At 53.4% G+C, this 24,980-nt stretch overlaps 1 protein-coding gene across 4 annotated transcripts in view; it reads left to right on the top strand.

Moving 5' to 3' along the window:
- ZER1 (zyg-11 related cell cycle regulator) overlaps positions 1-24,980 on the top strand; it is a 33,200-nt gene that overhangs the window by 5,818 nt on the left and 2,402 nt on the right. For 2 of the 4 annotated variants that reach the window (XM_021072684.1, NM_001244486.1), the window contains 14 exon segments: positions 7,822-8,072; positions 10,504-10,654; positions 10,863-11,299; positions 11,619-11,795; positions 12,583-12,697; positions 12,818-12,964; positions 13,205-13,378; positions 17,831-18,046; positions 18,731-18,772; positions 18,936-19,055; positions 19,656-19,771; positions 20,096-20,284; positions 21,272-21,369; positions 23,355-23,457. In XM_021072684.1, coding sequence (XP_020928343.1) covers positions 7,915-8,072; positions 10,504-10,654; positions 10,863-11,299; positions 11,619-11,795; positions 12,583-12,697; positions 12,818-12,964; positions 13,205-13,378; positions 17,831-18,046; positions 18,731-18,772; positions 18,936-19,055; positions 19,656-19,771; positions 20,096-20,284; positions 21,272-21,369; positions 23,355-23,457 — 2,243 coding nt within the window. In that variant the 5' untranslated portion in view covers positions 7,822-7,914. 4 annotated transcript variants of the gene reach the window in all.

Below are 24,980 nucleotides of genomic sequence, written 5' to 3'. Positions count from 1 at the left end.
TGCGATCGCAGCCCAGCCTCAGGGCCTTCATCAGAAAGCGGGCAGCAGTCTCTAGCTCACGGGGTTTTAGTGTGGGAACTCGAGCAAAAGCAAACCTTTATTCTGTCACATGCCAGGCACTGGCCGGTCCCCAAGGATCCAGGAGTGTGGAAGCAGAACCGGTTCCTGTCCTCCTGGAGCGCATGGGCCCGGTGGGGGAGGGGCCATTAGCCAAACTCTTAACACACGTGATGAATTAGCCACAAGGGCAGGATCCTAGGGAATGTCGCTTGTCGGTTGAGAAAGAGAAGATAGGAAATAAAGCCATAAGGAGCTCAGGCCACGACTAGAAGCAACCAATTGGGGGCAGCAGCAGCTGCTGTCTCCCCACTGCTTCCACCCCCAGGATGTCATGGCTCGTGATGGATCCACTCAAGAGACAGGACAGAGAAGGGCCCAGGGTGCCTCCTACTATGTGGTGTGGTGTTGTAATCAGAGTTTCCTCTGTCTCCAGCTGCTAGAATCCCAGATGGCCGGTGCCTGCCACAAGAATGAGGAGCCCTAGGGGTGGCTGCCTCTGGCCGGTGCCAGACTGCAGCTGGAAGGGACACAGGTGGCTGGGTGCTCCAGCCCCCAGGCCTCTCTGCCTCGGTGCCAGGACGGATGGCTCCTTCCTCCTCCAGCTCACTCCAGCCCCCGGCAGCACTGCCAAAGGGCGCCATCTGCCTGGTTTGTCTTTTGGAGGCTTTTGGTGGCGTGGTGGCTGGCAGGCTGGTGTTTCTTCCCACTGGGGAGGAGGGTGAGGGCAGAGCAGCTGCCTGAGTGAATGGGCTCATCCTCCAGAAAGAGCATAGCCCCTGGGGCTCTCTCATCCAGAGTGGTGAGGGTTCTGCAGTGGCCTCTGGGTGCCTGGGCCTGGCGGGCAGAGAGAGCAGGCCTTGCCTCTGGGGGTCCGTGCACTTGATGAAACCCTCCACTGTGTCCAGCCCACCCGGGCTGTGCAGCCCCTCCTCACTTCAGCAGACAGGCGTGGAATTGAGCCCATGGTGCCCATGTCCCGCACCCTCCGCCCTTTCAGCCTGTGAGCGCCTTATCCTTCTTCCTGGAACGCCTTCCCCTTCTCTCCCCGCCACCACAGTGAACTATGACTCATCTTTTGGGTTGAAGCTGAAATGTCACTTCCAAAGACACCTGCCCTGACTCCCCAGTCCAGGGCGCATCCCCCGCCGCGGGCCCCTGGTAGCACCCTCTCCTTCAGAGCACTGGTCGCAGTTCCACGGCATGGGCTTATGTGCTTCTTAAGTGGATGTCTGTCTCCCTCCATGGCCAAGGTGCTTCCCCAGGGCAAAGACCTTGTCTGGTTTTGCTCAATAGACAGGAACCCTGGGCTAAATACGGGGCTGCCGCCAGAGGAGACAGCCCTCGTGGAGCTGGCCATCTGGCAGGGAAGCCGGCTCATTAAACCAGAATCAGTACAGAATGGTAGTTGTTCTGGCAGGGCCTGTGGCGGCACTCCGCAGGAGCACCCTGGCGGATCAGGGAAGGCTTCTCGGAGGAAGTGATGTGGATGCTGAGGCCAGAGGGCACGTAGGCATCAGGAGAGGTCAAAGGTAGGGTGGACTGAGTGCTTGCGCAGTGCTTCCTGGAGAAGAGACACGAATGCGTTGGAGTGGGGGTGGAAGCAGTTTTCCAAGTAGCAAGGGGAATCATTAGTTGAATTTGGATGTTGAAAGAAAAGAAAATAGACTGAGCAAAGGTCAGAAGGTGACCTTGGGCTTTCTGGCCGGTTGCCAGTACAACGAAGGAGGCTTGTTTGGCTGGAACAGGGAGGCAGCGGGCAGGACTAGCTGCAGGGCTGGTTCTAATTCTGGAGGCTTGGAGTGGCCGCTTGAAGAGACTGGACTCAGTGGTTTCCAGCAGCAGGGTGGTGTCCCCTCTGGGTCCAGCTTCCCAGGCCAGAGAGGCCGCTGCGCTCTTGAAGATCTGAAAGTGAGTGGAGGCAAAGGGAGGCCTGTCCAGGGCCCAGGCGGCCAGTTTATCGTGCTTTTCCAGCGGGACAGCTGGCGGCCTGCGGGGCAAGGCCTGGGAGCTGGGCAAGAACAGCCCTGCTCTGTGGACCAGGGCAGGAGAGGTGGGAGGAGGGGACGATGACGTTGAAAGCTGCCTCTTACTGCGCAGTTTCCGTGCGCCAGGCTGTGTGCTAAGCCCTTTCTGTGTGGTTCTGTGCAGTCTGCACACGGCGTTCTCTATTTTAGAGAAGGAACTGAGGCACAGAGAGGTGCAGACACAGGCCCATGCTCGCCGGCTCTCAAGCAGCAGCCTTGAGACTTCAGGCTGGGTTGGCCTGACCTCAGAGCTCTCAGAGCGTGGTCTCCGGCGTGTGGTGGTGCCAGGACTTAGAGCTGGCAATTCCAGAGGGCACGGTGTCCCGTGGCTGCCCACTCAGTTCCCTGCGCAGCCTGGGAGGCTCAGATGTGGACACGGAGGCTCTGAGAGGCCAGGGGCAGTGCTGGGCCCTAGCCTCTGCCTTCAGAACCCTCCAAGGGACGCGGTCCATCTCCCAGTTCGCACAAAATAGCCCCTCTCTCTGAGCTTGAGTTTCCTCATCTGTAAGATGGGTTCATAATCACCACTTGTCGTGCGCTTAGTTGTGTCAAGCCTGAGACAAAATGGGGAATTGCTGTCCCCCATTTTCTGGATGAGGAAACTGAGGTCCAAAGAAGTTAAATAATTTACCAGCAAACTGTGGACCTGGGTTGAAACAAACCTGTCTAACCACAGAGCCTTTACTCAAAAAAACCCCACCATTGAAGGATAATATAGACAAGAAAAGGCCCCCAAGGCGTGAGCAGTTTGATGAATTTCCACAGGTGAACTTTCTAATTACTGCCTCTCAGCCAAGGCACTCACTACCCTGACTTCTAGATTCATTTGGCCTATTTTTTTCACCTTTCTGATGTCGGCTGTGTTAGGAAAATGGTTTAGGACTAATTCCTGACTGTCCTTGGGTCTATAAATGGTTGACCATGTTCCATCTCATTCACCCAACTTGCCTGTGAAGGTTCAGTCTTCATCCTCTGTCAGCATCAGTTAGCTGAACCCCGAACCCTTCTGAAGGTGGACCGCTTTGGGGTCCAGGCCGTTTTCTTAACTTTTGGTTGGATTACAACATACATTTTTTTTCCATTTTTTTTTATTACTCAAATGAATTTATCACATCTGTCGTTGTATAATGATCATAACAATCTGATTTCACAGGATTTCCATCCCACAGCCCAGGCACATCCCCCGCCCCCCAAACTGTCTCCTCTGGAGACCATAAGTTTTTCAATGTCTGTGAGTCAGCATCTGTTCTGCAAAGAAGTTCAGTCTGTCCTTTTTTCAGATTCCACATGTCAGTGAAAGCATTGGATGTTGGTGTCTCATTGGATGGCTGACTTCACTTAGCATGATAGTTTCCAGGTCCATCCATGTTGCTAAAAATGCTGGTATTTCATTCCTTTTAATGGCTGAGTAATATTCCATTGAGTATATGTACCACATCTTCTGGGTCCACTCCTCTGTCGATGGACATTTAGGTTGTTTCCACGTTTTGGCTATTGTAAATAGTGCTGCAATGAACATTGGAGTACATGTGTCTTTGCGAGTCGTGGTTTTCTCTGGATAGATGCCCAGGAGTGGGATTGCTGGATCCAATGGTAGTTCTATGTTTAGTTTTCTGAGGAATCTCCATCCTGCTTTCCACAGTGGTTGCACCAATTTACAATCCCACCAACAGTGTACTAGGGTTTCTTTTTCTCCACACCCTCTCCAGCATTTGTACAACATACATTTTAAAAAGTGCACACGTCATGAGACACAGCTCCCTGATCAAATATTCACAGAGTGCACACACCTACATGCCCAGCCCTCAGATAAGGGACTAGACGCCTCCCAGCACCCCACCAAACCCCCAAAGCAACCACAGTCCTGACTTCTGCCACCACAGATTAGATTCCCTGGGGGTTTTTTGTTTGTTTGTTTTTTGCTTTTTTGCTTTTTAGGGTCGCATCCGAGGCAGGTGGAAGTCCCCAGGCTAGGGGTTGAAATCGGAGCTGTCGCTGCCAGCCTACACCACAGCCACAGCAACACAGGATCCAAAGTCACGTCTGTGACCTCCACCACAGCTCACAACAACGCCGGATCCTTAACCCACTGAACTAGGCCAGGGATCGAACCCTCATCCTCATGGATAATAGTCGGATTCATAACCCGCTGAGCCACAGTGGGGACTCCTAAGATTTTCCCGTTTTTTAACTTGAGGTGGTAACATGAGTATACACTCTTCAGCGTCTGGCTCCTTTCACTAAACGTTAGGTTCCACCAAGCTGTCGAGAGGCCGTGCGATCCCATTGCTGTGTGGTGTTTCATTGGTGTATGGACTGCATGTTCATTCTCTGGGCGGGGGACATTCTAGTTCTGTTTTTGTCGTCATTGTTGTTTGTTTTTTTTCATGGCCGCACCTGCAGCATGTGGAAGTTCCTAGGCTAGGAGTCGAATTGGAGCTGCAGCTGCTGGCCTACAGCAACACCAGATCCAAGCCTCATCTACAGCCTACTCTGCAGCTTCAGCAACTCTGGATCCTTAACCCACTGAGTGAGGCCAGGGATCCAACCCACACCTTGAGGACACTATATCGGGTTCTTAAACCTGCTGAGCCACAGCGGGGAACTTCCGGGCACATGGAGGTTCCCAGGCTAGGGGTCGAATCAGAGCTACACCTGCCGGCCTACGCCACAGCCACAGCCATGTGGCATCCGAGCCCCGTCTGCCATCTACACCACAGCTCACGGCATCGCGGATCCTTAACCCACTGAGCAAGGCCAGGGATTGAACCTGCAACCTCATGGTTCCTAGTCGGATTTGTTTCCACTGCGCCATGAAGGGAAGGCCTGCCCGAATTCTTGCCAGTGGAGCCGTTCCAGTGGGAGCAGAATGGCCTCTCATTGTGGTTTTGCTGATACTGGTGGAGCTGAACCCTTTCCCTTATGTTTATTGCTGCCTCATCCTTTATGAAACGTCTCTTCACATCCTTGGCCTGTTTTTTCATTGGATGCTATGTCCTGATCTCTAGAAGTTGTTTATATATATATTCTGAAAAGGAGTCCCGTATTGGATATATTATTGGAACCATCTTCCAGTCGGCGGCTGGCCCTTTCTCTTTGTTAGTGGTACCTTTTGATGAAGAGAGTCTAACATTTTGAGGCAGTCCAATTTCTCAATTCCTCTTTATGGTTTTTTTTGGTGACCTAGTTAAGACATTTTTGCCTACCCTGAGGTCATAAAGGTATACTTCCAGAATTCCCATCGTGGCTCAGTGGTAACTAATCCGACTAGTATCCACGAGGATTCAGGTTCAATCCTTGGCCCCACTCAGTGGGTTAAGGATCTGGCGTTGCTGTGAGCTGTGGTGTAGGTCGCAGACGCGGCTCGGATCAGACATTGCCGTGACTGTGGTGTAGGCCTGTGGCTACAGCTCCAGTTCGACCCCTAGCCTGGGAATTTCCATGCGCCACGGGTGCAGCCCTAAAAACAAAAACAAACAGATATACTCCTATGTTTTCTTTTAGAAGCCTACTTTTTTGCCTTGCACATACAGGTCTGTGGTCCATCTCAAATTAATTTTTGTGTATGGATGTTCTGTGGTGCAGCGGGTTACGTATCTGGCCTTGTCACTGCAGTGGCCTCAGGTGCTGCCATGGCACGGGTGCGGTCCCTGGCCTGGGTTTGTGTCTGATGAATGAAGGCTCTTCACGTCATTGCAGATCAGTTTATCATTTTTCCCTTGTGAGTCCTACTTAAGAAATCTTTACCTCAAGGTCCTTAAATACTAGGAGACTTCATTTTTTTTTTTTTTTTTTTGGTCTTGTTGCCTTTTGAGGGCCGCTCCCACTGCATATGGAGGTTCCCAGGCTAGGGGTTCGAATCAGAGCTGTAGCCACCAGCCTACGCCAGAGCCACAGCAACTCGGCATCCAAGCCATGTCTGCAACCTACACCACAGCTCACGGCAACGCCGGATCCTTAACCCACGGAGCAAGGGCAGGGATCAGACCTGCAACCTCATGGTTCCTAGTCGGATTCATGCCACAACAGAAACTCCTTCACTTGTTTTAATTGAGGTATCGATGTATAATATTATATAAGTTACAGGTGAACAACATAGTGGTTCAAAGTTTTTAAAGGTTACATTCCGTTTCTAGTTATTATAAAATATTGGCTTTATTCCCTGTGTTGCATCCTTACAGATTATTTCTTTCGAATATAATAATTGTACCTTTTAATTCCCCACACTGTCGTGCCCCTCCCTCTTTCCTCTATAGTTTATTTCTGTATCTGTGAGTCTGCTTCTTTTTTGTTATATTCACTAATGTGTGTTTTTTTTATTAAAAATTTTTTTTTTGTCTTTTTAGGGCCACACCCACAGCATATGGAGGTTCCCAGGCTAGGGGGCGAATCAGAGCTATAGCTGCCAGCCTACACCAGAGGCACAGCAACACAGGATCCAAGCCGCATCTGTGACCTACACCACAGCTCACGGCAATGCCAGATGCTTAACCCACTGAACGAGACCAGGGATTGAACCCGCGTCCTCAAGGATGCTAGTCAGATTCTTTTCCGCTGAGCCATGACGGGAACTCTTTTTTTTTTCTTTTTTTTTTTAATTGTTAACTTTAACAATTAAAGTTAACAATTTTTGTTTTGTCTTTTTAGGGCCACACCTGTAGCATATGGAAGTTCCCAGGCTAGGGGTCAAATCTATTCATCAGTTGTTGGACATTTGAATTATTTCCATTTGGGGCTATTAGAAATAATACTGGAATTCCTGATATGGCTCAGCGGAAACGAATCCGACTAGCATCCATGAGGATGCAAGTCAATCCCGGCCTTGCTCAGTGGGTTAAGGATCTGGCGTTGCTGTGAGCTGTGGTGTAGGTTGCAGACGCAGCTCAGATCCTGCATTGCCATGGCTGTGGTGTAGGCCGGCAGCTGCAGCTCCAATTAGACCCCTAGCCTGGGAACCTCCATATGCTATGGGTGCAGGCCTTAAAAAAAAAAAAAAAAAAAATATATATACACACACACACACACACACACACACACACATATATAGACACACACACAATATATGTATACACATATATATAGAAAGAGAGAGACATAATACTGATGGGAGTACGTGTAGTAGCTCACTGTTAACTAACCTGACTAGTATCCGTGAGGACACGGGTTTGATCCCTGGCCTTGCTCAGTGAGTTAAGGATCTGGCGTTGCAGTGGCCGTGGTGTAGGCCGGCAGAAAAAGAAAAAGAAATGATAGTGCTATGAACATTAATGTACAACTTTTATGTGGATGTGTATTTTCATTTCTCTCGGGAGGAACCTTCATTCTTAACCAGATACAGTGAGATTTGGTGATGACAATCTGTAGAGCCCTGGCACTAAGTGTTCAGACAGCGACGGCTACAGATGAGGCTAGAGAGCAACAGATACCCCAGTGCAGCTGTTAACGAAAGCCCAGGCACCGGGTCCCCAGGGCACACTAAGCCCACAGGCACTGGAAAGGCCTGGAAATGCGTAGACAAGGCCCCCTTCTCTCTGCAGGTCGAATCACGCAGCGACAGCAGCACAGCCGGGCAGGGCAGGGAAGGGAGGTGCCAGGAGTCCCAGGCCCTGACCCCATAAGCTGCCGTTGTGCACGTGCCATCCAGGGCCTCGGTTTGACTACTCGGAGAGGGAACCTCGGGCACATGGTGGCTCTGGCCCATGTGCGTGGCTCACTTTGCCTCTTCCCTGTTCCCCAGGCTGTGGCTCTGCCAATGATCCTGTGAGTGTTGCAGAGGCACCGTTGCCCCTGGGGGCCCCTGTCCCGGAGTGGCCCACTGCCTGCTCCCAGCATGGCGTCCGACACCCCCGAGTCCCTGATGGCCCTCTGCACCGACTTCTGCCTGCGCAACCTGGACGGCACCCTGGGCTACCTGCTGGACAAGGAGACCCTGCGGCTGCATCCAGACATCTTCCTGCCCAGCGAGATCTGTGACCGGCTCGTCAATGAGTGAGCAGGCCCGGGGCTCGGGGCAGGGGCAGGCTGTCAGCCTGAGTGTGTGTGGAGATTGGGAGCATCGGGTGTGCACTGTGTGGGGGTGTGCACGCATGTGGGATCCTGGGCACAGGATAACACCAGCATCTCCGTAACCGTGAAGTTGTATCACTGGAAAGACCATGTGTGTACACACGTGGGCTTCTGCAGCACAGGGAGGTTTGAGTGTGAAACTGCATGTTTGTGTGACACCTATGAGAGGTTGTAGAAACCTCTTATGTAATATAAATGAAGGGGTTGTGTGCTCTGTGTGTGTGTGTGTGCTCACATGCATGCACACACCTATGAACATGTCTGTGTGTGAACCTGAACCCATACAGGCTTACATCCCAGTGCCAGAATAATGGAGGCATGAGCGGATCAAATTGTTCAGAAACTCTCTATGTGGTTCCTCCAAGTGACACCCCATGAAGAGAGACTCCTAGCAGGATGGAGCCTGACTTCTGGGAATTAGTCCAAGTGCCCAACAGGAAATTGCTAGGTCAAACAGGTGCATATAAAAGTGGAAACCTCAGCGTTCCCTTGTGGCTTAGTGGGTTAAGAACCTGTGAGGATGCAGGTTTGATCCCTGGCCTCAGTGGGTTAAGAATCTGGCATTGTTGCAAGCTACAGTGTAGTTTGCAGATATGGTTTGAATCCCGTCTTGCTATGGCTGTGGTATAGGCCTGCAGCTGCGGCTCCAATTTGACCCCTAGCCCAGAAGTTTCCATGTGCCGCAGGTGCAGCCGTAAAAAGGAGATTTAAAAAAAGCGGGAACCTGTGTGTGACTTGAAAGCCCAACTTGTCATTATTCTGATCCTCTAATGTGGGTCAGGCACTAGGTTGGACACACTGCAGATCAGAGTTGTGTCCATTTTACAGATAAAGAAAGTGAGGTCTGGGAAAGTCGGCTTAACTTGTGTGAAGTTGCCCAGGTAGTGTGAACAGCCAAGCCCAGATTTCAATTCCAGAGTGTTTGGTTCCACAGCCTTTTCCACCAGGTCAGGATCCTTATATCAGCTGGCATCTCAACAGTTTTCTTGCATGCTGGCCCTGTACCCAGCTGAGAACTCCAAATCCCTCAGCTCAGTCTTCTTGTTGGAAAGGATCCTGGGAGGGACTGATCAATGAACCAGAAGGTGGCTTAAAGATGAGGAGTTCCCATTGTGGCTCAGTGGTTAACGAACCCGACTAGGAAGCATGAGGTTGCAGGTTCGATCCCTGGCCTCACTCAGTGGGTTAAGGATCCAGCATTGCCGTGAGCTGTGGTGTAGGTCGCAGACTCAGCTTGGATCTGATGTTGCTGTCATCAGCTGTTGCTCTGATTGGACCCCTAGCCTGGGAACCTCAGGTTCCCACCACAGGTGTGGCCCTAGAAAAGACCAAAAAAATAAAATAAAATAAAGAAAAGAAATAAAATAAAAGCTAACAGATTTAAAAAAAAAAAAAAAAAAGAACCCAACATAGTGTTGATGAGTATTCAGTTTCAATCGCTGGCCGCTGGCCTTGCTCAGTAGATCTAGTGTTGCTGTGAGCTGTGGTGAAGGTCAGTGATGCAGCTCAGATCTGGCCTTGCTGTGGCTCTGGTATAGGCCAGCAGCAATTCAACCCTGAACCTGGAACTTCCATATGCTGCACATGTGGCCATAAGAAAAAAAAAAAAAATGAGGAGTGTGGACAGGTGTGTGTGTCTGTGTGTGTGTTTTTTTTTTTAACTTTTCAGGACCGCACTCGCGGCATATGGAAGTTCCCAGGTTAGGGTTTGAATTGGAGCTACAGCCACCGGCCTAGGCCACAACCGCAGCCACAGCAATGCCAGATACGAGCTGCATCTGTGACTTACACCACAGCTCGTGGCAATGCTGGATTCTTAACCCACTGAGCGAGACCAGGGATCAAACCCGTAACCTCATGGTTACTAGTTGGATTCATTTCCACTGTGCCACAACAGGAACTCCTTGGACGTGTGTATTTGTTAAGGAAGTGTCTACAGTTTGGGTGGAAGATGCTTGGGATTTGCCACTGATGAGATACCTCTTAAGGAAGTTCCATCATGGTGCAGTGGGTTAAGGATCCAGCGTTGTCACCCCTGTGGCTCAGGTCAAGGCTGTGGTTCAGGGGTTCAGTCCCTGGCCTAGGAGCATCCACATGCCGCAGGTGTGGCCAAAAAGGAGAAAAGAAAAAGAAAAAAAAGAGGCCCCTTCATCGCCAGTTGGTCTGCCTTTGGGCTCCTGGTTCCTAGGGCCACCCTAATCTCACCTGTAGGGTAGTCAGGATCCAGCCAGGTTCTATGAGGAGCAGACGGAGGGTGACGCCGGATGGTCAGAGAAGGCTTCAGAGGCAGGGAGTGCTGGGCCTCCAAGGGAAGGTGAGGGCCCTGCCCTGAGCCAGGCTTCCTCCCTCCCAGGTATGTGGAGCTGGTCAATGCCGCCTGCAACTTTGAGCCCCACGAGAGCTTCTTCAGCCTCTTCTCGGACCCCCGCAGCACCCGCCTCACCCGTATCCACCTCCGAGAGGACCTGGTGCAGGACCAGGACCTGGAAGCCATCCGCAAGCAGGTGAGATGCAGTCACCAGGCACCGGGATGGCTGAGGTGAGGCTGCCCCGAGACGGTCACACGGCGACTGGCACAGGGATCCCGAGGCCCCTCCAGGGCTCTTCTGTTGTGTGGCCCCCTCCCCAAGCCCAGCTCCGGCCCGGGGCCCAGCCTTTGGCCCGGGGCCGGGGGTGGGGCATAGGTGATGACGGGGCTGTGCCCGCCGCCAGGACCTGGTGGAGCTGTACCTGACCAACTGTGAGAAGCTGTCCGCCAAGAGCCTGCAGACGCTCAGGAGCTTCAGCCACACCCTGGTGTCCCTGAGCCTCTTCGGCTGCGCCAACATCTTCTACGAGGAAGAGAACCCGGGCGGCTGTGAAGACGAGTGCCTCGTCAACCCCACGTGCCAGGTGCTGGTCAAGGACTTCACCTTCGAGGGCTTTAGCCGCCTGCGCTTCCTCAACTTGGGCCGCATGATCGACGGGGTCCCCGTGGAGTCCCTGCTGCGGCCGCTGCACTCGCTGGCCGCCTTGGACCTGTCGGGCATTCAGACGAGCGACGCGGCCTTCCTGACCCAGTGGAAGGACAGCCTGGTGTCGCTTGTGCTCTACAACATGGACCTGTCCGACGACCACATCCGCGTCATCGTCCAGCTGCACAAGCTGCGGTGAGCCGGCGGCGGCCCTGCGCGTGCGCGCTGGGGCGGGCGGGGAGGCGGGGGCGGGCCGTCCCAGAAGGTTCCTGAGCCCCCGGCCAGGCAGAAGATGGGGACGGAAGACACAGTTCCCCTTCTTAAACCCACCGTCTAGGCTGGAGCCGGGCTGTTCAGGGCACTGGGTCCCAATAGGTTTTTCTCAGAACACCCTGGAGCGTTTATAGCCGGAGTGAGCCCTCCCCTGCCACGGACTGAAGCAGCAGGGGTCTACGCGGCAGCCCCCCACTTCTGTGTCCAGCTCCTGATGTGTGTCCCCCACCCCAATCTCCAGACACCTGGACATCTCCCGAGACCGCCTCTCCAGCTACTACAAGTTCAAGCTGACCCGCAAGGTGCTGAGCCTCTTTGTGCAGAAGCTGGGGAACCTGATGTCCCTGGACATCTCTGGCCACATGATCCTGGAGAACTGCAGCATCTCCAAGATGGACGAGGAGGCGGGACAGACCAGGTGGGGCCCCGCCTGTCTTGGGTGCTCTCGGGGTGTCACTCAACAAGCATCGGCCGCGGGCCCCTCTGGCACGTGCCAGGCTGGGCGCCAGAGATAAAGAACCGAATCAGGCCCCCTCGAGTCCATATGAGCTAGTGGGGCCAGACAAGTCGTTAGTGGGGCTGCGGTAGGGGAAGCAAAGAGCTCTGGGGTTGCCCTAAGGATCAGGAAGGAGGGAGAATGGCTTCCAGGCTGTGCCAAAAGCTCATTGTGAGTTTGCCAGAGGAAGGGTGTTTTAGCAGAGGGAACAGCATGTGCAAAGGCAGGGGGTACAAGCCCCAGGAGTGACTGGGAAATTACAGCACTCAGACTGGCTGGAGATGGTGTGGTGGTGTTAGGGTGAGGCCGGTAGGAAGGAACCAGTTAGGCTGGTCTCCAGGTTACTGGTTGAGAGATCTGAACTGAACCCATGCAGCTGATGGTGGACTGGAGCAGGGTTTGGTTGACAGGCACTCCCCTTCCCGAGGGTGGTGACACATCCTCGTTAGAATGGCAGGCAGGACTTTCCAGAGATGGCTGCAACAGTATCTCCCGTCCCACGGGTTCTGCAGTGTAACGTGTCTCCCTTCCATCAAGAGCTGGGGGTCCGTGTCAGTCCCCTGCCCTTGAGAAAAAAGGCAAGGTTGGAGGGTGTAGCCGAGGGACCCAAGGAAATGCCTTGCCCTCCCCAGGGAGAGGCCCTCCTTTGCACTGAACCCAGGGCAGCCCTAGGCCCCAGGCCACTGACCCCTGCACGCTCTTCCCTCAGCATCGAGCCTTCCAAGAGCAGCATCATGCCTTTCCGGGCTCTGAAGAGGCCACTGCAGTTCCTCGGGCTCTTTGAGACCTCCCTGTGCCGCCTCACGCACATCCCGGCCTACAAGGTGGGGCGGCGGGGGGCGGGGGGACCAGGGCCCCGACGATGGGAGGGGGAGGGCTGGCCCGGGGCTAGAGGCGGTGGGTCCCCCCTGCTCCGGGATGTTCTGAGCATGTTCCACCTCCAGGTGAGCGGCGACAAAAATGAGGAGCAGGTGCTGAACGCCATCGAGGCCTACACGGAGCACAGGCCGGAGATCACCTCACGGGCCATCAACCTGCTTTTCGACATCGCACGCATCGAACGCTGCAACCAGCTTCTCCGGGCCCTGAAGGTCAGCCTTCCCCTCCCGCCGTTCCCTCCCCCTGCCCCCTCCGCCACCTCGGGGCCCCGGCGTCCTACTTCCCGAGCCCAGCCCCACCGCGCAGCACCTACTTTGCCCCGAACCATGGCCTGTCCCCCGTTCCCGCTCCCCAGCCTCAGCTTCTGGGGGTGAGCCCTGCCCCAGAGGAGCTGTCCCGGCACAACCTCGACAGGGCTGGCCCACCCCGGCCCTTCTTCTGTCCTTGAACAGCTGGTCATCACGGCCCTCAAGTGCCACAAGTACGACAAGAACATTCAGGTGACAGGCAGCGCCGCCCTCTTCTACCTGACCAACTCCGAGTACCGCTCAGAGCAGAGCGTCAAGCTGCGCCGGCAGGTCATCCAGGTGGTGCTGAATGGCATGGAATCCTACCAGGAGGTGACGGTGAGCCCCTCCCCGCTGCATGCGCTGGCCCAGCCTCCCCCCTTCCTGCTCGCCCTGGACCCCGGCCTGGCCATGTCCCGCCAGCGCCGCGCTTGCTCTCCCGCTCCCTCTGCTGGCTCTGGGCCATCCCCCTGCCCCACAGCATCGCTCCCCGACTCTGGGACCCGGCACTCAGACCCACGTAACCTGGCCAGTCCATGGCCTGCTGCCCCCTCCCCCAGGGACCCTGTCGTCCTGCCTCTGGGCCTTTGCCCGTGCTGACCGCCCAGCCCTGAGGCCCAGTAACACTCTGCTGGGGGGCAGGGTATTTTTTTTCCATAGCTACTTTTATTGTAAACATAGTAAAAAAAAAAAAAAAACAATTTTACTGGAGGAGTTCCCGCTGTGGCTCAGTGGTTAACAAAACTGACTAGTATCCATGAGGCCGTGGGTTTGATCCCTGGCCTAAAAAAGACAAAAAAATTTACTGGAGAAAAATTATAATTACAGATATAAACAAAAGCACCCATAACCCCACCATGCAGAGTTAGCCACCACTAACCCCGTCTGTTGTCCTGCCTTTTTAGTCTGTGCATATTTATTGCGTGAAGGGAGCGTCGTGTGTGTACTGTTGGTGTAATGTGGAGTTTCATTTTAACAGTGTCTTGTGAATGTGAATCTCTCTCAGCTCAACCAACATTTCTACAACAAAGTTTTCAAAGTAATGTGTCTTTTCTGATTAAAGAAGTGAGGTATCTAATGCTTAGAAAACAAATTCAAGTAATACGGAGATGTATGAGCCAGAAAGTGAAAGTTGTTCCAATCCCTGCTCTCCTCCCCCTGGCAGTTGGTTTTAGCGGTTCAGCTTCCTAATTGTTGGTGTCAGCAGAGTGCCCAGCGTCCACATCCAGGGAGAGGCTGCCCTGGTGCTGACTCTGTGCTGGGGCCCAGAGGCCATGGCCAAGCCTCATCCCCACAAATACACAGGCTGTAGTTACTGAGTCAGCCCCACACAGCTGAACATTTAGATTGCTTTTTTTGTTTGTGCTTTTTACGGTGGCACCTGTGGCACATGGAAGTTCCCGGGCCAGGGGCTCCATCGGAGCTGAAGCACCACAGCCACAGCCACATTGGAGCTGAGCCACAACTGCAACCTACGCCAAGCATACAGCAACGCCTGATCCTTAACCCACTACGCGAGGCCAGGGATTGAACCTGCATCCTTGCAGAGACAACATCGGGTCCTTAACCCACTGACCCAACAAAGAGAACGCCTCGATTGCTTTTTATTTTTTGCTATTTCGAATAAGGCTTTGGTGACCACACTTAACTGATGGTCCTTATGAGATGTGTCTCAAAGTAGACCCGTGGGTGTGTGAATCTTTAAAGCATTTGGCCTGTATTCTCAAGTTGTCCTCTAGCGAGGCTCCGGTGGGGAATGCAGCCAGCCCCTTCAAGGATGAGGAGGCCCCCTTTCCCCTGGCCTGCCAACTCCAGAGTTGTTTTTTTGTTGCCTTTTAGGGCTGCACCTGAGGCATATGGAAGTTCCCAGGCTAGGGGTCAAATCAGAGCTGCAGCTGCCAGCCTATGCCACAGGCACAGCAATGCGGGATCCGAGCAGCATGTGCGGCCTACACCACAGCCCACGGCAATACCGCTGAGCAGGGCTAGGCATCGAACCCGCACGCTCGGGGATACTAGTCAGATTTGTTTCCGCTGCACCACCATGGAAACTCCCAACTCCAGACTTCAGACCAACTTTTTCCTACATTGAGATTGATTTTATAATCAGGTAAAAGGAGTGTCTGTTTTAAAAAAAAAAGAAAAGAAGGAAAAGGCTGGGGTTCCCTCATGGCTCAGTGGGTTAAGGATCTGGCATTATCACTGCTGTGGCTCAGATTGCTGCTGTGGCTCGGATTCAACCCCTGGCCTAGGAACTTCTGTGTGCTCTGGGTGCGTGCACCCCCCCCGCACCCCCCCCCAAAAAAAGACTCCCAAACAAACTAAGCAACTCTATCAAAGAAACCAAAATTAAAATAACAAGATACGGCGTTCCTGTCATGGCTCAGAGGAAATGAATCTGACTCACATCCATGAGGACATAGGTTCGATCCCTGGCCTCACTCAGTGGATTAAGGATCTGGCATTGCTGTGGCTGTGGTGTAGGCTGGTGGCTACAGCTCTGATTCAAACCCTAGCCTGGGAACCTCCATATGCTGAGGGTGCAGCCTTAAAAAGACAAAAAGAATAGAAAAGAAAGTAACAAGGTATGACATTTCGTCTTGAGAGCTTGATGTCATCCAGCATTGACAAAGGCGAGGGAAGCACACTCTCCCTTCCCCCTGGTAACAACCGCTTCGAAGGGCATCGGGCAGAACCTGCCAAAACTCTTAACTGCATTTCTCTTTTGGCCTGGGTGTGCCACAGTTAGAAGTGTTCTCAGAGGCAAAAGATATCTATACATCTTCCCTTTCGATTAAATAGAAGTCAGAGGACACCAGAGTGCTTTAGCAGTAGGGGCCTGGACCTGGAAAAGTAACGTAAGATCAACCCACATGATAAGATCTGATGGTAAACCTGGACATGCTCACGTGAAAGGATGGCTGGCCCTGCATGTCGATAAGTGAAGCAAAGTTTGGGACCAATATGGATAAAACCTTTTTTTGCCTCTCTCCCCCAAATATATATTTCTATTTGCATGGTAAAAAAAATCTAGAAAGATCATCGCCCATGTTCTCCACCAAAAAAAAAAAAAAAAAAAACCTAGAAAGGAGTTCCCATTGTGGTGCAGCAAAATCAAATCTGACTCGTATCCATGAGGACTCAGATTCAATCCCTGGCCTCGCTCAGTGGGTTAAGGATCTGGCATTGCCATGAGCTGTGGCGTAGGTTGCAGACACAGCTCTGATCCTGCGTTGCTTCGGCTGTAGTGTAGGCTGGCAGCTGCAGCTCTGATTAGATCCCAAGCCTGTGAAAACCTCCATATGCCTAAGTTGCAGCCCTAAAAAGCAAAAGAAAAAAAAAATCTAGAAAGATGTGATCAAACTTTTAACAGCTATTACTTCTGAAGAATGAAATGAGGGACTTTACCTTTCTGCTCAGATAGTATTATTTGCACTGTTTACAGTGAGTAAGTATTGCTTTTATAATTTAAAATAAATTTTATTTGGAGTTCCTGTCATGGCGCTGTGGTTAACGAATTTGTCTAGGAACCATGAGGTTGCAGGTTCGATCCCTGGCCTTGCTCAGTGGGTGAAGGATCCAGCATTGCCGTGAGCTGTGGTGTAGGTCGCAGATGTGGCCCAGATCCCACGTTGCTGTGGCTGTGGTGTAGGCCAGCAGCTGCAGCTCCAATTAAACCTCTAGCCTGGGAACCTCCATATGCCACGAGAGCGGCCCTAGAAAAGGCAAAACAAAGACCAAATAAAATCAAATAAATTTTTTCTCGAATTACAGAATATGTGTATATTGGGGTGGGGGAAAGGATAGCGTTAACAACCTTATGTAAGTAATGAAGTCTGGTGGATTTCTAACATCTAATGAGAAAGGATGGAAGGAATTCAACTACGAGAAAAGCGTGCTGAGAATACTATGAAAATACTTAAATAACGGAAAGCGAAATTGAAGGTGTGGAGCGCCTCGAACTCTTCCACTGCTGCCGGTGGGAATGAAGACGGGTACAGCTGCCTTGGGAACAGCCTCTCATTACCTGGTAAAGCTGAAGACACGCCCGCCTAGTGACCCAGACGCTCCACACCACGCCTGGGTGTCCGAGAGGAGCCCACACCCGTGGACACTGGGATGCAGGTACAGGACCTTGCCCGAGATAGCCAGACCCTGGTGTCTTCTGAACGTCCGGCCGTGGACTAGATAAATAAACTGGAATTCTGCACTGTAAATGGAGAACATGAATGCATTTCGGCTCCTTTCTTTTTTTTTTTTTTAAATCCCTGGGTGGGCACGAACAGTTCAGCTATTTATGACAACGTAGTTGATCTTGCAAACCTACAGTATAGCAAAAAGCAGCAAGATGCTAGAGCGTCTTTTTTTTTTTTTTTGGCCGTGCCCATGGCATGCAGAAATTCCCTGGCCAGGGACTGAGAACCTGCACCACAGCAGCAACCAGAGCCACAGCAGTGACACCACCAGATCCTTAACCCACTGAGCCATCAGGAAACTCGCGGGTGCTGGCGTCTTGGCCCAGGTGGTGATCACATGGTGTTGAAAACCTCGTTTGCTTTCTAATTATTCATAAAACTGTACCTTTGGGTTTTGTGCACTCTTCTGTATGTTACATTTCACCTTTTTTTTTTTTTAATATTTTTTAAAAATTAGTTTTTTTAGTCTCTTCTTCCAGAAAGCCTTCCTGAACCACCACAGCTCTGGATGACCTCAGACCTCTAGGGAGCCCCTGGAGTCTCGCTCCCAAGTCTGACCCTGAGTGTGCTCCCCTTGCCTCCCGGCCCCTCCCAGGTCCAGCGGAACTGCTGCCTGACCTTGTGCAACTTCAGCATCCCCGAGGAGCTGGAGTTCCAGTACCGCCGGGTCAACGAGCTCCTGCTCAGCATCCTCAACCCCACGCGGCAGGACGAGTCCATCCAGCGCATCGCCGTGCACCTGTGCAACGCCCTGGTCTGCCAGGTGGACAATGACCACAAGGAGGCCGTGGGCAAGATGGGCTTCGTGGTGGTGCGTGCGTGTGTGCATGCGGGCTGCCCTCTCTCCTTCGCCCCCACTGCCGCAGGGTGGATTGAGGCTGGACCAAGGGAGGAGTTTCCTGACAGTGAAAGTTATGCCGAGGACCCGCAGATGTGCTCCATCTAGAAGGCTCTGTCGTCCTCTCCCAGCCCCTCCTCCCTCCCATTAGCCCCGTTGAGCACGTAGGTCCTGCCTCCCCAGGCCAGGAGCCCCCAGCATGTCTTCCCACCAGGGATTAAATCGTACCCCTGGGATCATGTGTTTAGTGCTGGCTTCCCCGCTGGTGTGAGCCCCACAGGGAAAGCTGCCAGGCTTGTTCCTTCCATCACTTCCTAGCACAGGGTTGGGTGTGCCCTGGGGAGATGATAGATGTCTGCTGAAGAAAGGAAAGAATGAGGAAGGCACATCCGATCTCCTCCTCTCGTTTGGGGCCATGCCCGCAGCCACATCGGGGCCCGGGTCGGGCCAGAACTAGCACCCAGGCCTCCTGATGCCAAGTGCCAGGTCTCTGCAGTGTACTTCTTCCAGCAGCCTCCCCAGTAGATAGGCAGACTTGGCCTTGTCAGGAGGTCGTCACAGGGTAGAGTTGCTGCCTCCTCTTGCCATCTTGGTTGTGGGGGGACGTGGTAGCTCTTGAAGCCCTGGCCCCCCTCAAGTTCTCTTCTCTGCCCCCAGACCATGCTGAAGCTCATCCAGAAGAAGCTGCTGGACAAGATAGTAAGTTGAGTCTTCATGGAGCCACCTCGGCCCTCCCCTAGCCTGAGGGCACGGGTTGGCCCCTGGGGGGGAGGTCCGCATTGTCAGGGGGCCCCCTGACCGGGTGCCGGGAGTCTGCGGGGCCCGTCCAGGCGGCGCCGTGCTGAGCCCTGCCCGCCTTCAGTGTGACCAGGTGATGGAGTTCTCCTGGAGCGCCCTGTGGAACATCACGGACGAGACGCCCGACAACTGCGAGATGTTCCTCAACTTCAATGGCATGAAGCTCTTCCTGGACTGCCTGAAGGTGGCGCCAGCTCCCCCACCCGCCCCTCGGCCCCCCGCCAGCTGACTCCATCAGCAGAAGGGCAGCGGGGCCAACCCACAGGCCCACCGGCCCAGGATGGCGGCTCACGGGAGCCCCGGGGTTCTGCCCTGACCCTGCCTCCCAGGAGAACCCCGCCCGTCCTTCCAGCAGTGATTCCTCAGACTGCCCCGTGTCCCCCTGGGGTCCACGGGGGTTTCAGCTGGACCGAGTCTGTCCAGTGGGCTGGTCTGTTCATCATAAAATTCATTCTTTGTTTTCTTGCCCTGATCTCCAAAAGGATTCCCTTAGACGAAGCTTTTGAGCTTTGGCAAATAGATGTTTGTCCCGTTCATACTTTCATAGGTTAGATCTCAGCCTTTGATTTTGATTTTGATTTTGTGGCAGGGAGCCCCATTTTACCCCTTGTGGGGCGTGCCCAGCACTGTCCCAGGGGCACTGGGAGGTAGGAGGGCAGCATACTGCACCCCTGTTTGTCCAGCTGAAATGGCCAGACAGATGTTCATAAAGCTTCTAGGTTATCAACACCCGACACTCAGTAAGTACTAATTGATATAGCCCCAATGGCTCTCATTTTGCCAGGAGTTCCCAGAGAAGCAGGAACTGCATCGGAATATGCTGGGACTCTTGGGGAACGTAGCCGAGGTGAAGGAGCTACGGCCCCAGCTGATGACTTCCCAGTTCATCAGTGTCTTTAGGTTGGTACTTCTTTCTCTTTTTGCCTTGGCTACCAGGATGCTAAGAGCTCTAGTCAGTGCTCATTGCAACAACTGTTCTGTTATAATTGTTGCCTTCACTCTATGATGCACTTTCTTACCCTTTCAGCCCTTCTTAAATGGTCCTCTTATAGCTATATCTGACCTTAAGCAACCCCAAATCCCTTTCAGAAGTCATCTGGGTGGGCATTTTAAGCAGTAAAGAAATCAGTAGTACCTCTGGCATCTGGTTTGCAAGTAGAGGTCCAGCAGCTACTATCTGAAGAGGGACTTGGGGGACAGGATTGCATTTTTCTTTCTTGGCAGCAACCTCCTCGAGAGCAAGGCCGATGGGATTGAGGTTTCCTACAACGCCTGTGGCGTCCTCTCCCACATCATGTTTGATGGGCCTGAGGCCTGGGGCATCTGTGAGCCCCAGCGGGAGGAGGTGGAGGAGCGCATGTGGGCAGCCATCCAGAGCTGGGACATCAACTCCCGGAGAAATATCAATTACAGGTGAGGGCTGGGGCGGGGTGGGGCAGGGCAGGGGCCGCACGCGTGCCCATTCCAACCAGGTCTGCTCAGAGCTGCGTGCCCTTCTCCCGGTCCTGCTACTCGGAGTGTAGCCCACCACCAGCAGAGCGCGGAAAGGCACACATCACACCTCTACAGCACCGTGCCCCGTTCACACATCCAAACCTGCATGGGCCCAGAGCCTACAGTTTACAAACATTTGATACCTGTTTAGTTGTGGGGAAAAAAACGAGGCAACACAGACACACAACAGGAAACAAAACGGAAACCATTCATTCCCTGAAAGAGAATCCCCTCGACCATTGTGGCATCTCCCCTTCTAGCAGTTTTTCTCGGCACGGATTTAATTACCTTCACTCCAACTGGCATCAAGTCTTACTGTCTCGTGACTGAATTTGCAGCCACAAGCTCTGGGTCTCCCTTGTCATTTTATGCCTGGGTCCCTTTCCACATGCGGCCGGGCCACCCTGTATGATGGATGTTGAAGCTGAACCCCCACGTTGGGGGGACCAGGCTCATCCTCCGCTTGGCCGATACTCGGTACCGATGAGAGGTGACGTGGAGTCACTGGCCGGGGCCCAGGGCTGCACGTACAGTTTTCAGGCTTTGGGACAATGACCCCAGATGGCCCGTGGAAGGCCTTTACAGGGCGTGCTGTCCCTCTCCTCTGCTTCCCTGGGCGCCTCGCCCCCCGCCCCAGCCTGGGCCCTCCTCCCTGCTGGGGCCCCAGCTCCAGCACCACCTCCCTTGTGAGTCCACACGCCCGACCTCTGTCCCGGGGGAGCTCCCTTTGTGGAGCCTGCAGTGGGCTGGAGGGCCAGACGCCCCCGGGCCCCTCCCCGCTGCCTCCACTGGCCTGCTTGTCACAGGACCCTCCACTGAGGAGAAACCTCCAACAAGAGGCAGTGAACCCTCCCCCACCCCGCCAATGCCCAGCCTCAAAAGTGACCTCGATTTTTCTTCCTACAGGTCATTTGAGCCAATCCTTCGCCTCCTTCCCCAGGGCATCTCGCCTGTCAGCCAGCATTGGGCCACCTGGGCCCTGTACAACTTGGTGTCTGTCTACCGTGAGTGTGCCCTCTTGCCCTTTGACCACCTGTGCGCTGAGAGCAGACCCGCCTCCAGGAGGCGACGGCCTGGGTGGCAGCAGCGGGAGAGCTGGTGTCGGCGTCTGCGCCTCGGCACACGGCCCTCCGCTTGCCCACAGCGGTGGGATGCCAGCGTCATGGCTGGCCCCTGGCTCGTCCCCACAGGCAGCCCTGGCCCATCTGGACATCCCAGGCAGCTTTCTTGCTGTGTCCTGCTTCCACCTGAGCCAAGAGTCCAAGCTCTCCATGCCTCCTGTGAGGCAGACTAAGACCAACCCCAGCCGAGAACGAACCCCTGAGGGAAGAGGAGAGACTTAAAAACACTCACTTCCTCAGAGACTCGCACCCTCTCTTAGAAGAGCCTGAACTGCCCACTGCCCGGTGGCTTTGGGGGAGGGGAAAGAGGGCGCAACTCTAAGAGACTTTGCAGGCAGGCCAGGTTTGACCCTAGTTCTCACCGTCACTGCTTGTGTGACCTCATGCAGTTACCTAACCTCTCCGGGCTTTGGTTTCCTCCTCTGCAAAATGTAGTAACAGCTACTTCATAAGATTGACGTGAGGGAGTTCCCCTATGGCATAGCGGTTAAAGGTCTGGCATCATGACAGCTGTGGCTCTGGTTGATGCTGTGGCTCAGGTTCAATTCCCGGCCCAGGAACTTCCACATGCCATGGGTGAGGCAAAAAAAAAAAAAAAAAAATTGATGTGAAGAGGGAAGCAGCAGAAAGCCCTAAGCCCCAGGGCCACATGCGGCTCAGGCCTGTTACTGGCAGAGCGAATAAGAGTGCAGGCCCTGGGGAAAGACTGGGTTTGAAACCTGGTTCTGCCACTTGCTGTGTTACTTGGAGCAGGTTCCTCAACCTCTCTGTGCCTCATTTTCCTCATCCTTAAAATGAGATAATAGTATTTCCTCATAGGATTGCTGTGAAACAGGGCCTGTATAAAGTGCTTAGAAGAGTGCTTGGCACATACCAGCTGTTCAATAAGCTGCTTGCAACTGGTCTTTTTAAAAATCATTCCTTAAGATTGGTCTTACTAAAACGAGCACCTTACCTCAAAGAGGCAGCACAGAGGAAGTGTCCTGAGCTGGGACTCCCTCAGACAAGCCTCTAGAGTGACTTTAAATGAATTACTTCATCTCGCTGAACCTCAGCTCTTTCATCATTAAATGGAAATGATAAAAATAGCTCCTATCGGGAATTCCCATTGTGGTGCAGCGGAAATGAATCCGACTAGGAACCATGAGGTTGTGGGTTCGATCCCTGGCCTTGCTCAGTGAGTTAAGGATCTGGCGTTGCCATGAGCTATGGTGTGGGTCAGACGTGGCTCGGATCCTGAGTTGCTGTGGCTGTGGCATAGGCCAGGCAGCTGTAGCTCTGATTGGACCCCTAGCCTGGGAACCTCTATGTGCCACGGATGCAGCCCCAAAAAGCAAAAAAAAAGAAAAAAAGAAAAAAGCAAAAAAGCTTCTGTTGCACAGAGGTGCTGAAGGGCCATTGAAATGCCTGTGTTCTCCGTGGAGTGTACACACCAGGATACCAAGCCTAGAATGCTCTTTGTTGGCGTGAAGCATGAAGCCACCCTATAGGTAGACCCAGCGGTTCCATCCAGGCTGGTCCCGGGAGCACTAGAGGTACTCGGTTATAGATACAGGTTCCTGAGTCCATTGCAGTGCTTACAGGAAGCTCTGTTTTTACAAAAACTACTCAGAGAATAGAAGGCACGTGCCTGGGTGACATTTGGGGGGAACGTGCCACTGTGACGCAACGAATGGAAGCGTCCGAGAGAGTCACCCTTTGCATCCCCCTGGTGGCCTCAGGGGCTGGGCAAAGGCGGCTCGTGCCCAGTTGCAGCAGCGCCCCCCCTCAGGCCCCGGGAGGGCAGTCCTCACAGCAAGGGTGGGCTTCCGGGCAGCCGGCGGATGGGAGACCCTCCCTGCTCACCTGCACCTGCCCCTCCCCCACAGCGGACAAGTACTGCCCCCTGCTGATCAAAGAAGGTGGGATGCCTCTCCTGAGGGACGTGATCAAGATGGCCACCGCGAGGCAGGAGACCAAGGAGATGGCCCGGTAAGACGCTGGCAGGGCTCCTGCTCGGAGCCCAGAGCTGGGGGACGAGGGACACAGCCGGACCCTCTCGGGGCTGGGAACAGCTGAAACTCCCAGGGCCAGCTTGGCGCTTTGGGTGTGGAGGTGACAGCATGCTGACGTCCTGCTGGGGCCTCCCGGAGTGTCATGATGGCCCCGCCGGAAACTGGATGAGCAGGCTCTGAACAAAGAAGCATCATGGCCCTCATTTGTAAGCTTTGTTTTCTTTTATTCCCAGCAAATCCTATCCTCTCATCGCTGGGCATTAGCAAGTCCAGCCAGAACTGGCCATTATTTCTGGCCAAAGATATTCCAACTAAAGGGAGGACACGGGAGTTCCCATCGTGGCGAAGCGGAAATGAATCCGACTAGGAACCATGAGGTTTGGGTTTGATCCCTGGCCTCGCTCAGTGGGTTAAGGATCAGGCGTTGCCATGAGTTGTGGTGTAGGTTGCAGATGCAGCTCGGATCCCGTGTTGCTGTGGCTCTGGTGTAGGTTGGCAGCTGTAGCTCCAATTAGACCCCGAGCCTAGGAACCTTCATATGCCACGGGTATGGCCCTAAAAAAAAAGCCAAAAAAAAAAAAAAAAAGAAGGGAGAACACAGTATGTAAAATACATCCTAAGGATCAGGCAGAATGCCTATGAGTTTCTGAATGTGCAGGTCCCAGATCCGGCAGGGCCATCAGGCCTTCTGCTGCTGCGTGGTTTTCCTCCTGTCTCAGATGTCTTCTGCTGGCATCTGGCACCGGTCAGTGTGCAGGAGGGACCCTTAGGGATGCCACGTGTTGCAGTCAGTAGTAACGACCTTGCCTTCTCCAGGATCCATTCTAGAAGGGAGCGTAGTTAAGTTCACCCCCGTTGTAAACAGTGTAGAAGGAAGAACACCATCAGAGAGGGGCCCGGAGCTCAGACGCTCCCCACCCATCGACTCACTGGACTGGGGAGTGTCGGCTCTTTCTATAGTTATTTTCGGCAGAAAGTACTGCTTAAACATTAAGTGATAGATTTCTCTGAGTTTGAGAATGGTAAAATGAGTGCTCCTCCAACTTAATCTCCCTAAAGAATCACCTGAAAAGATTGTTAAAGGAGCTCCCTAGTGGCTTAGTGGGTTAAGGACCCAGCATTGTCACTGCTGTGGCGTGGGTTCAACCCCTAGCCCAAGAATTTCCATGCGCTACAGGCACAGACAAAAAAAAAAAAAAATCATTAAAAACGTGCAGGCCCCGCCCCTAGATTTTCTTTTCCAGTGGGCCTGGGCAGTGGGCTGGGAATATGCATTATCAGCAGGGCTCCTAGGAGATCTGAAAAGTACTGGGTAAGACTAACCCATAACCTACCCCCATCACGTTGGACATCTTTGGAAGTCCTGAGATGTGTAACAAGGCTGGCCACCCCGATGGCAGGATGTGAATGACAGTGAGGGTGCTCGGCCCAAACAAGGGTCCTGTCCCACTCCAGGCATCCCTACTTCCCAGAAGGCATTGCGGCACCTCTTGAGCACAT

Source organism: Sus scrofa, chromosome 1 (assembly GCF_000003025.6).
Source record: "Sus scrofa isolate TJ Tabasco breed Duroc chromosome 1, Sscrofa11.1, whole genome shotgun sequence".
Classification (NCBI taxonomy): Eukaryota; Metazoa; Chordata; class Mammalia; order Artiodactyla; family Suidae; genus Sus; species Sus scrofa.
Note: the sequence above shows the minus strand (reverse complement) of the source record. Positions and strands in the feature narration are given on the sequence as shown.